At 44.3% G+C, this 15,279-nt stretch overlaps 1 protein-coding gene across 2 annotated transcripts; it reads right to left on the reverse strand.

The window, feature by feature from the left end:
- Window positions 1-25: 25 nt before the first annotated feature.
- On the reverse strand, window positions 26-13,929 carry DNAJC21 (DnaJ heat shock protein family (Hsp40) member C21). 2 transcript variants are annotated; one of them, XM_054054622.1, is made up of 12 exons: window positions 13,794-13,929; window positions 12,486-12,579; window positions 11,204-11,327; window positions 10,192-10,314; window positions 7,964-8,268; window positions 7,149-7,300; window positions 6,727-6,814; window positions 6,326-6,484; window positions 5,523-5,562; window positions 1,690-1,880; window positions 1,204-1,276; window positions 26-527 (listed from the first exon to the last, which is right to left on the reverse strand). In XM_054054622.1, the coding sequence occupies exons 1-12, from the start codon at window positions 13,888-13,890 to the stop codon at window positions 363-365; spliced, it is 1,611 nt and encodes a 536-aa protein (XP_053910597.1). In that variant the 5' UTR covers window positions 13,891-13,929; the 3' UTR covers window positions 26-362. The 2 variants fall into 2 exon arrangements, with proteins under 2 accessions (XP_053910597.1, XP_009564409.2); XM_009566114.2 differs by having other exon boundaries at window positions 1,204-1,279.
- Window positions 13,930-15,279: the final 1,350 nt, after the last annotated feature.

Below are 15,279 nucleotides of genomic sequence, written 5' to 3' on the forward strand. Positions count from 1 at the left end.
CTGTCTCAAAAGAAAAGCAACAACACAATGCTCAAATAATTTATTATTTCCTCTGTGTGGGTAATTTATCCGTGCTATTCTACACAAACAGAAAGTGAATAGCTTTGAATGAATGCTTCCCCATCCCCAACACAAAAGCTGCTGATGTGGCAGGTAAACTCCAGTCATTAAAGAAAGGCTGTTAGAACAAAAGAAAGCACGGGACCCTTCACAAGAGAATATCCCCTTTATCACATCTTCCTTTTTTCACAAAATTAGGACTTGCCTTCTCTGTTTCAAAAATTGAACAGAGGCAATGTGCACCTTTCAGTTTTGGGAGAGTTTTCATGTACAATTCTGAATACTGTCATGGTAGCGAAGTTCTATCTGTTCTTACGTTTCTCTTTTTTGTTTCTGCTGTTCACAGTGCCATTTACAGCTGGTGCTTGTGTTGCTTTTGCATGTCCTGTGGCTTTTAGGTGTTCAAATAGTTTATTTCGGGATGGAAATGCACAGTTGCAAGTTACACAGTGGATGGGGACTTCATTCTACAATGGAGAAAAAAAAAAAATGCTTCACATTCATATGTAATAAACAGAACACAGCAATGTGTTGTATGCAGTTTCTCTTAGAAAATGAAATGCAAATAAGCTGTTTGTTTTTATCACAAGTATTCCACTGCTGATTAACAATTAAATACATATATTTAAAAACAATCACAAATATGACTTTTTGAATTTAAGACCGCTAAGTAGAACTTAGAAACAGCCTTGCAAATCTAATACAAGATGAAGAATAATACTGATCTCACCTGACAATACACATCATAGTTTGGGCTCTGAGATTTAGAGAAATTAATATCTTAGCTTTAGTTATTACAAGATTTTGCACTTTCTGCCAAGTATTGGGAAATATGCAAATGTACTGCCTGGCAACCACCTGATGACAGCAGCTCTGTCTTCAGCTGTTTGATTTATTCGAACTACCTTGGATACAGAGCTCTAGCAACTCTTAGAACTGAAATTTACTCCAATTCTGCAAGGACAAAAGCTGACATTCCAATCTTCAAGTTTCTAATAAAATCACAGGGACAGAAATACCAGTATTACTAATAAGTAAGAAAAAACGGTGACAGAATTTGTAGGCTGGAAGTAATGAAACAACCAACCTTGTTTGTTGTCATATGACCACCAGCTTTTACATAGCATAAGTAATTTGACGTACCGTTGTTGGGTGCTCTGCAGATGCCTTAGCAGATTTTTTTGCATCCTTGGCTTTTTTCCCTTTAAGCTTCACACTGCTGATAGGCAAAAAGAAACTAAGATCAGTGCACAGGATTATTCAACATAGTATTAAAAGTCTTGGATGATTCTCAGTCACCAACGTCTCTGCTGCTTCCCCTGTTCTTCCATCACACAACATAACGCAATTGCTTCCAACAAAAAAAATAAAGCAATTTCATTTATATGATCAATTGTTGATCTCATGATTCTGCTAGATTATAACTCAGCTACTGGCAAGTCAGGTGACAGGGGTCTTTGGTCAAATGCCATTTCCAAAGCAGATATGCTCCTTGTTTAATACCATACTTACTCCACTCTGATTTGGTGGAGTAGCTGGTTCATGTTTGCGAGTAAATCTATACTTGCATGACAGTACCAAAAATGACACAGAATGACACAGTGACTGTGGTATTGTAAGTCAGCACACCTTTTTGCTTCAGTTTTTGCTTCATTCACTTGGCTGACATCTTCTGTAGTGTTTGTGTCCTCTGACATAGCACATCTTTGGCTATCATTTACCAACTCCTCTGCTGGGCCACTGTCCTTGTTCACACAGGACACCTCCTTTTGTTCAACAGTTTCTTCATCGGCACTCTTATCAACAGAGTCCTCGTAAGTCTGTTCAAACAGAAGAAATGCAAGTTAACTACTTCAAGTTCAGGAGTCATCACGTTTACAGCATTACACTTCATCTACCTCAAACATGAGTGGGTGTGAGAACGTAACACTATAGAGATAGTAATGGGTAAAACCTTAGTTCTCCTCTTTTTAAAGGTGAGGCCACATGTGATGAAGGGAAGAAATGCCAATAAAATAGCCTCTAGGACTATGGAAGAGGAGAACAAAGATAGCTTTTAATTAAACACAGGAGTCATTCTGTTCTGGTTACCATTTCACGTTATAAGATAATGGTTTTCTTTAAGTTGTTAATAAAAAGTTAATTATTTAGGCTAAAACTTTCTGTGTCAGTCACCTGCGCTAGTGCCATTAAGCCAAAATAACTGAGCTGACTGAGGCTTGATAGACACACTGTTTTCCCTCCCTAATCCCAGAAACACTGGCAGCCTTTTCCACACACCAGAAAACAGAGTAGATCTAATATATGCAGTCTGGCAAAAGATCAACCCCTGAGCATGTGTGAAGGAGAACGGCTCAGCTCCCAAAAGTAGGATGACAAATTTGACCTAACGCTACAGTAATGCAACTTGGTCACCTCTAGTATCTTTCTACCTGAAAAAAGCTTGGCTAATCTACCTTCAGGGAAACAAAATAAAAACCATAGTAATTCTCTGCATTGTATAGTAGAGCTTGGTAGAGAACTGAAGTCATGTTTCCAGAGGAATGTCTCTGCACAAGATCCCAGCTCATGCTATGCAAGAGTGGCACCTACTGTCTAGTCTGCAGAAGCCCTCGCAACCAAACTAATGGGAGGCAAGGTGCCTTTCCACAACCTGTACAGTGAGAAGAACTTCAGATTTCAAACTGAGGAGGCAAGAGCTGAACAGCAGCCTAATGGCCTGCATGGAGTCAAGAAGGACATGACACAGGTAGGACACAGATCTGTTAGAGCGAGTCCAGAGGAGGGCCATGAAAATGATCAGAGGACTGGAACGCCTCCCATACAAGGACAGGCTGAGAGCGTTTGGGCTGTTTAGGCTAGAGGAGAGAAGGCTCCAGGGAGACCTTATAGCAGCCTCCCAGTACTTAACAGGGACTTACAGGAAATCTGGGGAGGGTTTCTATCGTGGAATGCAGGGCTAAGATGAGTGGTAACACTTTCAAGCTGAAAGAGGGGGGATTTTGATTAGGTATTAGGAAGAAATTCTCTGCTATGAGTGTGGTGAGGCATTGAAATAGGTTGCCCAGAGAAGTCGTGGATTACCCATCCCTGGAGGTGTTCAAAGTCAGGTTGGATGAGGCTTTGAGCAACATGATCTAGTGGAAGGTGTCCCTGGCAGGGTGGTTGAAACTAGATGGGCTTTAAAGTCCCTTCCAACCCAAACCATTCTATGATTCTAAGAAAGGCAAGCCAATACTGACAGAGTACGCTATATCAGCCAAGGGGAAGCAAGGAAAAATCAGATCCTTGAAAGTCTCAGGAAAGTTTCATAGAATAATAGAATAGTTTGGGTTGGAAGAGGTCTCAAAGATCACCCAGTTCCAACCCCCCTGCCATGGACAGGGACATCCCACTAGATCAAGGCTGCCCAAGGTCCCATCCAACATGGCCTTGAACACCTCCAGGGATAGGGCACCCACAACTTCCCTGGGCAACCTGTGCCAGTGCCTCACCACCCTCATGGTGAAGAAATTCTTCCTTATGTCTAGCCTAAATTTGCCCTTCTCCAGTTTATAGCTGTTCCCCCTTGTTCTATCACTACAAGCCTTTGTAAACATCTTTTCTGAGAAAGCTGGGCAGAGACTGTTCACAAAAAGCTGGGGACGGATTGTTCACAAAGTTGCTTGAGGATGATGGTGTGGGACAGGGCAGAGAAGGTGAACACATAATAGGAGACTACAGGGCTTAGGTTAGGGGAAGATACAACACCATCCTGGGGAAAGGATGTAAGAGGCAGAACATGGTACAGATAGCTTACTGGGACAAGTCTAGGACTGAGGTATTCAGTCGAGATAAGACTTGACAAGGATCAAGCTTGAGGAAGGCAGATAGAAGTTTGCTCAATATGGCAGTTATGCTACTCAAGTCTGAAACGGGTTGCTTTCTTGAATTTCACCCTGCTGCTGTCAGCACAGATCTGTCCTATCATAGAATCATAGAATAGTTTGGGTTGGAAGGGACCTTAAAGATCACCCCATTCCAGACCCTGCCATGGGCAGGGACACCTTCTACTACATCATGCTGCCCAAGGCCCCATCCAACCTGGCCTTGAACCCAGGGATGGGACACCCACAGCTTCCCTGGGCAACCTGTGCCAGTGCCTCACCACTCTCATCGCGAAGAAATTCCTCCCTATGTGTAGTCTAAATTTGCCCCTCTCCAGTTTATAGGCATTGCCTCTAATTCTATCTCTACAAGCCTTTGTAGAACGTCCCTCCCCAGCTTTCTTGTAGCCCCTTCAGGTACTGGAAGATCACTATAAGGTCTCCTTGGAGTCTTCTCTTCTTCAGGTTGAACAACTCTAGCTCTTCCAGCCTGTCCTTGTATGGGAGATGCTCCAGCCCTCTGATCATCTCCGTAGCCCTCCTCTGGACCTGTTCTATCAGCTCCATATCCTTCTTACATTGAGGATTTCAGAACTGGACACGACTCCACGTGGAGTCTCACAAGAGTGGAGTAGAGAGGCAGAATCACTTCCCTCAACCAGCTGGCCACGCTTCTTTTGATGCAGCACATTGCAGGCTCATATCAAGCTTCTCACCAACCAGCACCCCCAAGTCCTTCTCCGCAGTGCTGCTCTCAATCACATCATCCCCCAGCCTGTTTTGAATCTGTAGATTGCCCTGACCCAGGTGTAGGACCTTACGCTTGGCCTTGTTGAACCTCATGAGGTTCTCACAGGCCCACTTCTCAGGCTTGTCCAGGTCCCTCTGGATGACATCTCATCCTTCTCAAGAGGTAACTGCACCACTCAGCTTGGTATCATCTGCAAACTTGCTGAGGGTGCACTTGATCTCACCTTCTATATCACTGATGAACACATTAAACAGCACTGGTCCCATGCACAGACTCATATCCTGGAGTACAACAGATTGTTGTTACTCACATTTACAATGCAAATGCAAAGTGAAATGGATGTGCTGGTTCCTACAACTACTGACAGTAGGATGCCAATCATATGGTTGTGTTTTTTTCCTAAATTGGAGATTTACAAACAATATTTTTAGAATTAACAACTGTAGCAACAAAAGCAGAAAACAACCACCAAGCAACTGAGCTGCTAACACACTAAAGGACATGACTGGTCTGTCTGATCAATTCCTTGCACTCTCCCTACCTGCCTGTTTCCATCTTATTTTCCTTACACTTCAGACTGTAGCCTTTTTAGAGGCAACACATATATTATGATCTGCATAAAGAGAACAGAGGGAGGTCTATGAGATTATTATCATAAAATATGATGACAATAAATGTAATAAAAATTATTTTGCTGCCAAAGGATAATTAAAAGTATCTGAAAATGGTCTTCAAGTTCTGTAGAATTTCAAGTTCTCTTTTAAATGTTTTTGTCCTGAAAAATAGGCTAGGAGGTAGGAAAACTGGGTTGAAAGGTCCCTAAATATCATTATATGAATACATACCATCATTGTTTTCTGTTTCTTCCTCTGCTTCTTTGAGAGTCTGTAAAAATAAGAATATAAAATTACCTCTCTTCAAGTAAAGGAAATCACAAACAAGTACAATTCCTGAAAAGGTGCCAAGTTATACTTTTACTTATCAGCTCAACATGATACTATGGAGACAGTAGCCACAAAGAAAATGAGTCGTGCCTGAAATGAAAACAATAGTTCTCCTAAACTACTCACTGCATTTAGCAAAATATTTATTCTGGTTAGACTGAACTTGAAGATCATAGAATCACAGAATGGTTTGGGTTGGAAGGGACCTTAAAGATCATTTCATTCCAACCCCCCTGCCATGGGCAGGGACACTTCCCACTGGATGGTACTACAAACTAGTGAGATTGCTGGTATTATGCTTTCATAATGCAAAAAAAAAAGCTGTGCAACTTACTTCAGCACTTCTGTTTTTAAGTACTCTAATTATCTGTGTGACAGTATCCAGCTGACAAGAAGTACCAAAAAAGTAACAAATCAATAATCACTGGTCCTTGCAAGTTTCCCTGTTCAAAAAGATAACAACTGCTACTTTTCTGTACCATGTAACTTTACGAAGGAGAGAAATTATCATATTATTATCCTACATCTGAATCCAGTCAAACTAACCCCTACATTTTACTGGAACTCTGATGCTAAGCAATATTTTAAATTGCACACTACCATGAATCCCAATACAACTATAAATCATCAGAAGGTCCCCTCTGAGGGTCTCTCAGACTTATGAAATCATTAGTCATGATAAAAATGAAACCAATTTAAAGTACTTCTGCTTGGGCATGTCGTCAGTTTCTTCCTCTTCTTCGGTATGTATTCTACTTGCATCATTCAGAGACACAGGAAATTTCTCCTCCTCTTCTTCCAGTTGCTGTCGTAACAGAGCTACCATTTCTCGGTGCTTCTTTGATTTTTCATGATTTTTCATGCTGTGAAGACCAGCAGATCATGACTGCAGATACCTCTGAGTAAACATTGTTGTATTTACATACAAATTAACTGCAGGCCCATTATCCATCACCACTAAGTATGGAAAATTCTGCCCTGACAATATCTCTATTGGAAGGACAACACTGACTTATGTGAAACTGAAAATTCCTTAAAATGCATTTTTTTTTACAAGTAAAAAGCCAACACTCCAACCCCCAAATCCCCAACCACAAGCACTTACGCTTTCTCAGTTTTTAACCATTTGTCACAAGCAGGGCAGAACAGACCCTCAACAAACTCAGCTTCTTCAGCATCGTCATTCAGTTTGTCTACAGAGATCAGCAGGGATCAGAGAGACAAAGTCAGATGAGTGATTTTTGAGCAAGCTGCCCTTAAAGCCCCAGAAAATAGTCACAACACGGACATCCAGCTTCTCCGCATTATTGGCATGCAGACAGATCAAGACCATCTCACCAAGTCACACATTAACATAAATTAACTGTAGCCTAATCCCATGGAGAACATGAGAGGCTGGACTCTATCCTGGCATGCCTCAGCTGGAGGCAGGGAGTTGCACTACAGCCAGAACCGTGAATCTAGTGCTTTGAGTGCACTGAGCCAATACTCAAGCCACAACAACTCACTACAAATCAGCTCACACACCTTCAATGACTTTTGTCTCCAGTTCTTCTAATTCATCTTCATCATCTGATCCATCCCCGAATTCCTTTTCATATTGCGCCTCCATCTCTTGCAGTTCTTTCTCCAGATCTGACATAGTTATCCAGCTCTGTTCTTTATACTGCTCAGCAAGCCTTTAAATAGAACAATATTGTAACTTCTACAATGTGTTTAGGAGACGGGAATTACAAAACCAGTATGTTTTAAAAGATAACTTGTTCTTCTGTGGTACTTTATGATGGAATAAGCAATTGCTTGTAGGGCCTGGAAATCTAGGTAGTTAATCTATAATGTCAATGGGCACATGTACACTGCATGAGGTATTAATGTACTTGAATGTCTACATGAATTTCAGGCACAAAATGCTACAAAGCGGATATCAGGCAAGTTAGCTCAGTCTTCAAAGCAGTATAGCTGCTTTTACCCGCTGAAAGAACCAAATGCACAAACAGAACAGGACAACAAAAAACCCATGAAGAGATGGTACTTGGTCACTCAGCAATATGGCAATGTACCAATTCAGTTTCCTACATCTAAGTGTGGCCCAGGTTACCAAAAAATGCATCACTGTACAGCCGAATTCTGCTCCAGCTAGTGCCTGGACTCAGAACTGTCAGTACAATGCAGAGAGACTCAGGTTTTAACAACCTCAGGCTTGAGATCAAAACTAATAAACAAGATTTTCAAGGGTGTTTAACACAGTAAGTGGAGCCACTATTAGAATCTAACTCTATATGTTATCCTTATGGATAGTTTCTCCAAGTTTAAAAGAAAAGATTTGTTCCATGTTTACATACTTGGCTTGTTTGAGCTTCTGCTGCCTCCGAAATTCCTCTGCTTTCCTAGTTTTTTCTGCATTTTGCTCTTCTATGAGTTTTCTATGAGCCTGTACTCTTTTATCTCTTTTACGAACAAAGGCTACTAGCTGACGGACCAGTTCATTCCTTTCTTTCCTTGCTTTATCTCTCGTTTTCTTGTTCTCTTTTTCCATGGCTCGTTTCTCCCAGCGGTTTGAGGCATGTCGTGTGTCATATTCTTCTTTCCAAGCAAAGTTTTTCTGAGTACAAAAACTCTGCCAATAAGCATAGAAAGGGTGGACTACCTACAAGGAAAAAAAAAAAAAGCAAGTCACTTGTTTAGAAGGAGATGAAATCTATACCAAATAATTCAGGACTTCTATAGCAGCTTTACATCTTCTACACAGCCCACAGTTTTTCTCCAGAGTACAGAGAAATTACACGAAGGTTTAGAGAAACCTCCAATATCATCCCTAGAACATCAAACTAAGTTGAATAATAGCTTTGCCTGAACTACTCCAAACTGCAACTTCTAAAAGATATCCCCTGGCAGGACTGGATCGTGCTGATGCGGGTGTCCAGTTACTTAGCTTTGCTGTACTTTTCCTGTCAAACTGAAAAGTAGAGTCAGAATCAGATAAGCTATCTGCAAGCAGCCGTTTGCACGTATTGCCTAAGAACCACCATACCACATCATACCAACAGTCAGTCACAGATTTCCAACAGCAGCCAACGATGTGCACAAAACGAGCAATAAAACGAACACACGTAACATAATGCTATTTCTTCCATGTACAGCTTTCTGCTTCCAGAGAAAGACAGAAATTGATAGCCCTTGTTTCATATTTCTTTCATTAACCAATGTAAATTGTTGGTATATACAACAGCATGGAATCGTGACTTGCACAATTTAACAATGGGCTATGAGAAGATGCACTTACTCCTGTTTTATCAGTAAATTATACAACTGCAGGTTAGCATGATGCCCTGTAGCTTTCAGACTAAAGAAAACAGTAAATGATCTTTCCTTATTCTCCCTCCTTTTACTGTACTTGAGTAAATGCTGGATTAATAAAATGGCATAATTATTTTTTGTTTGGTTCTCTCTTCCCCTCCAAATAATTATTAACCTTATGCATTTTGCCTATTCAAGAAACAAGATATGCCTAAACTCCCTTCTTGCCTGACTTGCCCCATTAAGCTGCCATTTTACTACCTACTCCTGTGTGCACCACTGTATATATTTCGAAATATCTCACAGAAGTATTTAATCTAACAGTTTTATAACTGTTCTAGCATCTCCTCTTCCCCTCCTTCTGCCACTGGTATTCACACAGACTACAGCTATCAACATCTCAACACTACTTTCTAATGGCCTGTCTACATGCCAAGGTTCATGGCTGTGGCCTCAGGCGGGTACATCACTACACAGTTCTTCTCTGCTGTCACAAAAGCTAAGACTTTCCTCTTCCTCAGCAGCTACCTGAAATACAAGAACATCTCTGACATTCCCCAGAACACTGTATAGAAGCTCTTGCAGAACTCCTGGGTGGGTTTTTTTTTTTTGCCTGTTACTTATACTTGGAGCTGATTGCTTTTGTTTCTGCATCTAATTGACCTACAATTTTTCTCTTCCTACAAAAAATACAGAAATATTTCCTACAGAAATATTGGTAATCTTAAAAAAACATTTAAGTCTAATAGAATACCACAAGTAGCTGGCAAACCAGATGACAAGAATTGAAGTGTCTCCCACACATTTTCTTTTCTTGATTCCCACAGGAAAGCACACAGTATTTTTGAAATTAAGTTGCACTACAGAATAACTGTAGATAATGAGTATCATGGTGGGAGCTCACAGTGCAGGTCAGTCACATCTCCCATTTCCTGCAGGCTGTGTTATTCAGTTTTCTTAAATAAGGCAAGACACTTCAGTTCCACTGGCATAACTGATGGTTAGCCCTGTGAAGTATTTGATGACTTGCTCTAGGAGCCTGGCTAACAACATGGTACAACAGGAAATACCAATTTCAAGTCATCTAAATATTATGAATCAGAGTACAAGTACTTCCTCTACAGTAACGGCCTGCAGTAGCAGAAAAGGCAGGAGACAGACAGGTTTGGTTTTGCCGCAAGAGATCAGCAGGAGCCCTTCCTTTGATTTCAACATGGGACAAAGAACCGACTTAACTGTGTCACTTACAGTTCAGATTTACACTTGCTCTTACCGTATCATAGTCACTATCGGAATATCCAAACGTAGGGAATTCTTCAGTACCTTCATGGGTCGTATATTCCACCTCTTCCTTTGCAATCTTTTCAAAAACTTGTCGATAGACTGTAAAAAATCCCTGAAATTTTAAAAGAAAATTTAAAAATAAGCGTACTCTGATCCTTTTTGCATGGCTCAACAATAGATGTACAAACACTCAACCACAGCAGTGTATTTTACAGAAATACTACAGTTCTGCAATAGCAACTCCGAGTCAAGCCTTGTAAGACCCTTCTGTTTAAGAAAGTTCCCATTCTCTCCCACTGCTTTTATTTCTCTCTCTTTTATGTGGTATCCGTCTCTGGCACTTTAAGTTTTTGTATTCAATTTGAAATCAAAAAAAGTTTCAGGATGCTGGAGATATTGCATACAGGATCCACTCCGGAGGAAGTTCCAAGTGCAGAATTCATTATTAAGTGCCTTAACTACCTCTTTTCTTTCTAAATTAAGATGTTACTAACACACCCCTACTATAGTAGCCCAAAGACAAATAAGGATCCTCTGGCAGGGGGTTTTCTAATCACCCAGAGCTTTTAAGGCATTTATGATGAATGCCTTAAAATGTAACACGGAATTCAATTCTAGGAAGCACACTTCCCCCAGGCAGTTATTGCACTGTTTTTAATTAGCCTGAAGCACTCTAGCTTGTTAAAGTTACTTCTGAATAGACACATGGTACTGCAATGCATTGGAATGCTTCACTATAAAATGTACATATATAATATACAGACAGACACATTCTGTGATTGCATGGTATAGCCAGAAATCATGACTAAGTAATTGTTGGACAATAAGCAAGAACTAAAGCTTCCCTAAACCTCTAGTATAAATAGTTTTGCCTTCGAAAGATTTATGTATTATTACTACCTGTGCTCAACAATTCCACGTGCAGCTTTTCAACACAAAGCAAATGCCGACGCTTTTCATGAAATTTAAATTGATTCATTGAATATGAATAAATTCAATACCTTTTCATTATCTCCGTATCCAGAGTAACAGCTAACAGTGAAGTAGCGTAGCAGGTCTAAACTATCATCTTGATACTCTCCATCAACTCCTCCTTTCAGCAGAGCCTCGATGTGATTATCATACCTAGGAAAAATTGACAATATCAAGGATGTAGTGACACAGAACAATCCCAAGTGCTTGTAAGAGACAGCTAACAGTAAGTGTATCACCTCAACACAGAGCTTAGGCCAGTGCCTGGAATCTGTGTCTCATAGCCAAAGTCTTCAGAGAGACAAGACAGGCCCAGTAAATATTCTCTCTTGACCTTTAGTTTATTTACTACTACTTCCATCTGCAATATCTAGAGCAGTAATTTCTTAACAGTAAAGAAGCAAACACATTTGAGCAAGATATTTCAATAAGCTTTCAGAAATGAGTAGGATGTTATTTAAATAATCCAATATTTACACACACACCAAGAACGCCCCCAATTTTACATTAGTATATAAAAACTGAAAAACAGTACTTTCCTTAAAGGAGGACAAACTTAGTACAGGAGGTTTGGGCTGTACAACCCGGTAGGTGCTTCAGCTCATCTGAAACTGGAGCCGGAACAGGTTGCCCAGAAGCTGTGGATGCCCCACCGCTGGAGGTGTTCAAGGCCAGGTGGGATGAGGCTTTGAGCAACCTGATCTAGTGGAAGGAGCCCCTGCCCATGTCAGGGGGATGGGACCAGATGATTTTTACAGTCCCTTACAACCCAAACTATTCTACGATTTTATGAGAGAAAGAGGTGACACAGAGGATTTAAAGTAGCAATGTCTTAAAAAGATAAGCTTGTGGTATTTCAAATTAGGACTGTTACAGAAACAGGACATTGCGTCTGCCATCATAGCTGACTCTCTGCAGTCTTTGGTACCACATTAAAGACTAGTATTCCCTCAGCGTGGGGCTGGGTCTTGTCTGCAAGGCAGGGAGGGCTGTGACCAGAGGGACAGGGATACCTATGTTCACATGCTCTGGGAGGTGTGAAGCACATGAAGTGGCAGAGGAGGCCAGTGATGGCATGTCCCCTGAGTACCCTCATAGCAGCCGTCAGTGCCCAGCTCACTGCCACCCCTGAAACACCACAAGGGTGCTATGCCTCCCCACAAAGCACCACAGTGCATGGCACATAACCATGGCACAGCCTCAACCCAAGCGGGTCATGCTGCAAGGCCCAGCTAAAAGTGAACCAAAGTGCTGGCTGAGCCAAAACCAAAGGATCCCTTTCCAGACCATTACTGAACACAGGCTGCTCACCAGGCTCTTTCCTGGGGGTCACTGAGCACGTCGTATGCTGCCTGGATTAATTTGAACTGTTCTGCTGCTTCCTCTGCATTCTCTAGGTTTTTATCTGTAAAAGATAAAAAAAGATTTGGTGGAAGAGTAAACGATGCACCTGGGATGGCAGCATACGCTGCAGGAGCCCAGGACAGGCACCATATCACACCCCCTGCCACCAAGCCCTGTTCCGCGCACCCACACCCCAGCACTGACCCAAGAAATAGGGTTTGCCCCATGCCTTCCAAGGCCCAGCCCCAAAGAACAGGGACTGCCCTGTCCCTCAAGCACTGACTCCAGGGACAAGGGCTGTCCTGAGAACTGGACTTGAAGGGGGGTTGCCCCATCTCACCCAAGCACTGACCCCAAGAGACTGCCCTGTCCCCCGCCACCCAGCACTGGGAACAGGGGCTGCCCAGTAAGACACAAGCACTGACCCCAAGGACAAGAGAGGCTGCCCCATGCCCTCGAGCACCAGGAACAGGGGCTGCCCTGCCCCCCAGGAACTGACTGTGGGGACAAGAGCCTGCCCTGAGCCCTGGCCATGGGGACAAGGGGGGCTGCCCTGTCACCCCCAAGAACCAGCTATGAGGATCAGGGGTTGCCCTACCCCCCAAGCACTGACTTCGGGGACAAAGGGCTGCCCTGAGTCCTGGACACAAGGTCAAGGGGGGGTGCCCCATCTCTCCCCCGAGGACCAACAGCGAGGAACAGGGGCTGCCCTGTCGCCTTCCCCAAGCACTGGCCCCAAAGACAAGGGCAGGTGCCCTGTCCTCTCAAGCACCAGGAAAACCGAGGAAGAGGCGCTGCCCCATCCCCCTCGAGCACTGACTGTGGGGACAAGGGACTGCCCTGGCCATGGGAACGAGGGGGGCTGTCCTTTCCCCCCCCAGAAACAGGAGCTGCCCCGTTCCCCCCGAGCCCTGACCCAAAAGACAATGGGCTGCTCTGGCTGTAGGGATAAGGGGGGGCTGCTCTGTCCTCCCAGGAACCACCTACGGGGAAAAGGGTCTGCCCCATCCCTCCCAAGCACCGACCCCAAGGACAAGGGGGGGCTGCCCTATACCCCCGAGCACTGTCTGCGGCGACAAGGGGTTGCCCTGGCCATGGGGACAAGGTGGCTGCCCTGTCCCCCCCCGAGGAACAGGACCTGCCCTGTCCCCTCCCAGCACTGACCCCAAGGACAAGGGGCTGCCCTGAGCCCTGACACGAGGACCAGGGGCGCTGCCCCCTCCCTCCGAGCCCCATCCCCGAGGACCAGGGGCTGCCCCGTCCCCCGGCCCGTACCCGGGTGCCAGCGCAGCGCCAGCCGCCGGTACGCCCGCTTCAGCTCCTCGTCCGAGGCGTCGCGCTTCACCCCCAGCACCTCGTAGTGACACTTCATGGCGGCGCCGGCAGGAAACGAGCGGCCGGGGCGGGGCGGAGCCGCCCCGGGGAGGGACCGGGGAGGAGGAGCCGCCCCGGGGAGGGACAGGGTGGGAGGAGCTGCGGGAGCGTCTGGCCATCAGCTGCTCCTCGTAAGACTAGTGCTCCTGTCTCTAAGAAGTCCAGGAAGCCACTGTCCCACTCTTGCTGTGGGGTTTCAGTCTCAGCCACCCAATGTCAAACCATCAGATGCCTTCATAGTATAGTTTGGTTGGAAGAGACCTTAAAGATCACCTAGTTCCAACCCTCCTGCCACGGGCAGGGACATCCCACCAGATGGGGCATCCACAAGCTTCCTGGGCAGCCTGTGCCAGTGCCTCACCACCCTCACGGTGAAGAAATTCGTACTCATGTCTAAATCTGCCCCTCTCCAGCTTATACCCGTTGCCCCTAGTCCTATCCCTATATTCTTTTATGAACAATTCCTCTCCAGCTTTCCTGTAGCCCCTTTAGTTACTGTAAGGTCACTATAAGGTCTCCTCAGAGCCTTCTCTTCTCCACGCTGAACAGCCCCAACTCTCTCCGCCTGTCCTCGTATGGGAGGTTGCTCCAGTCCTTCGATCATCTTTGAAGACCCTTGTAGCCCACCTTGTGGTGAAGTTTGTGTGACCACTCAGGTCAGAGGTACAGCCAGCACAGCTCCCTGCCTCATTATCATCATCAATTTATTTTTTTTGGACACCCACACCCTTCAGAGATCCCAGGTTTGGCCCATGCCACCTCTCTCTCTATATTTGACATGTGCGAGTTTGCACTGCATGAACTGAGTTTGTGGGGTGATGAGATTTGGAGACTGGGGAGTCTTGATGTCAAGTTGAATATAAGTCATCAGGGTGCCTTGGAAGCCAAAAGGGTGAGTGGAGTCCTGGGGTGCTTCAAGCACAGCATAGCCAGCCAGTTAAGGGAAGTGACTCTCCCACTCTACACTGCCCCACCTCCAGCACGGTGTGCAGTTTGGGGCTCCTCAATGTAGGGACATCACAACTATTTCAGTGTGTCCAGAGGAGGGGACAAAAATAGTGAGAAGTCTCAAGGACAGGACTTTGATTGGCTTGTTCAGCTTGTAGAAAAGAAAGTTAAAGTGCCCTCATCGCAGTCTACAGCTTCCTCAAGGTGTGCAGCTGCTGATCTCCTGTCTCTGATGACCAGTGACAGGACACAGGGAATGGAACGAAGCTGGATCAGGGAAAAGTTTAGGCTGGACATGAGGAAAAGGTAATTCACCAAGAGGATAGTTGGTCATTGAAACAGGCTCCCTGGGAAGTGGTCATGGCACCAAACGTGTCAAAGTTCAAGGAGCATCTGCACAATGCTTTTAGTCAGGCAGGTTTTTTTCAGGTAGCCCTGC

The sequence above is a fragment of the Cuculus canorus genome, chromosome Z (assembly GCF_017976375.1).
Source record: "Cuculus canorus isolate bCucCan1 chromosome Z, bCucCan1.pri, whole genome shotgun sequence".
Taxonomy (NCBI): Eukaryota; Metazoa; Chordata; class Aves; order Cuculiformes; family Cuculidae; genus Cuculus; species Cuculus canorus.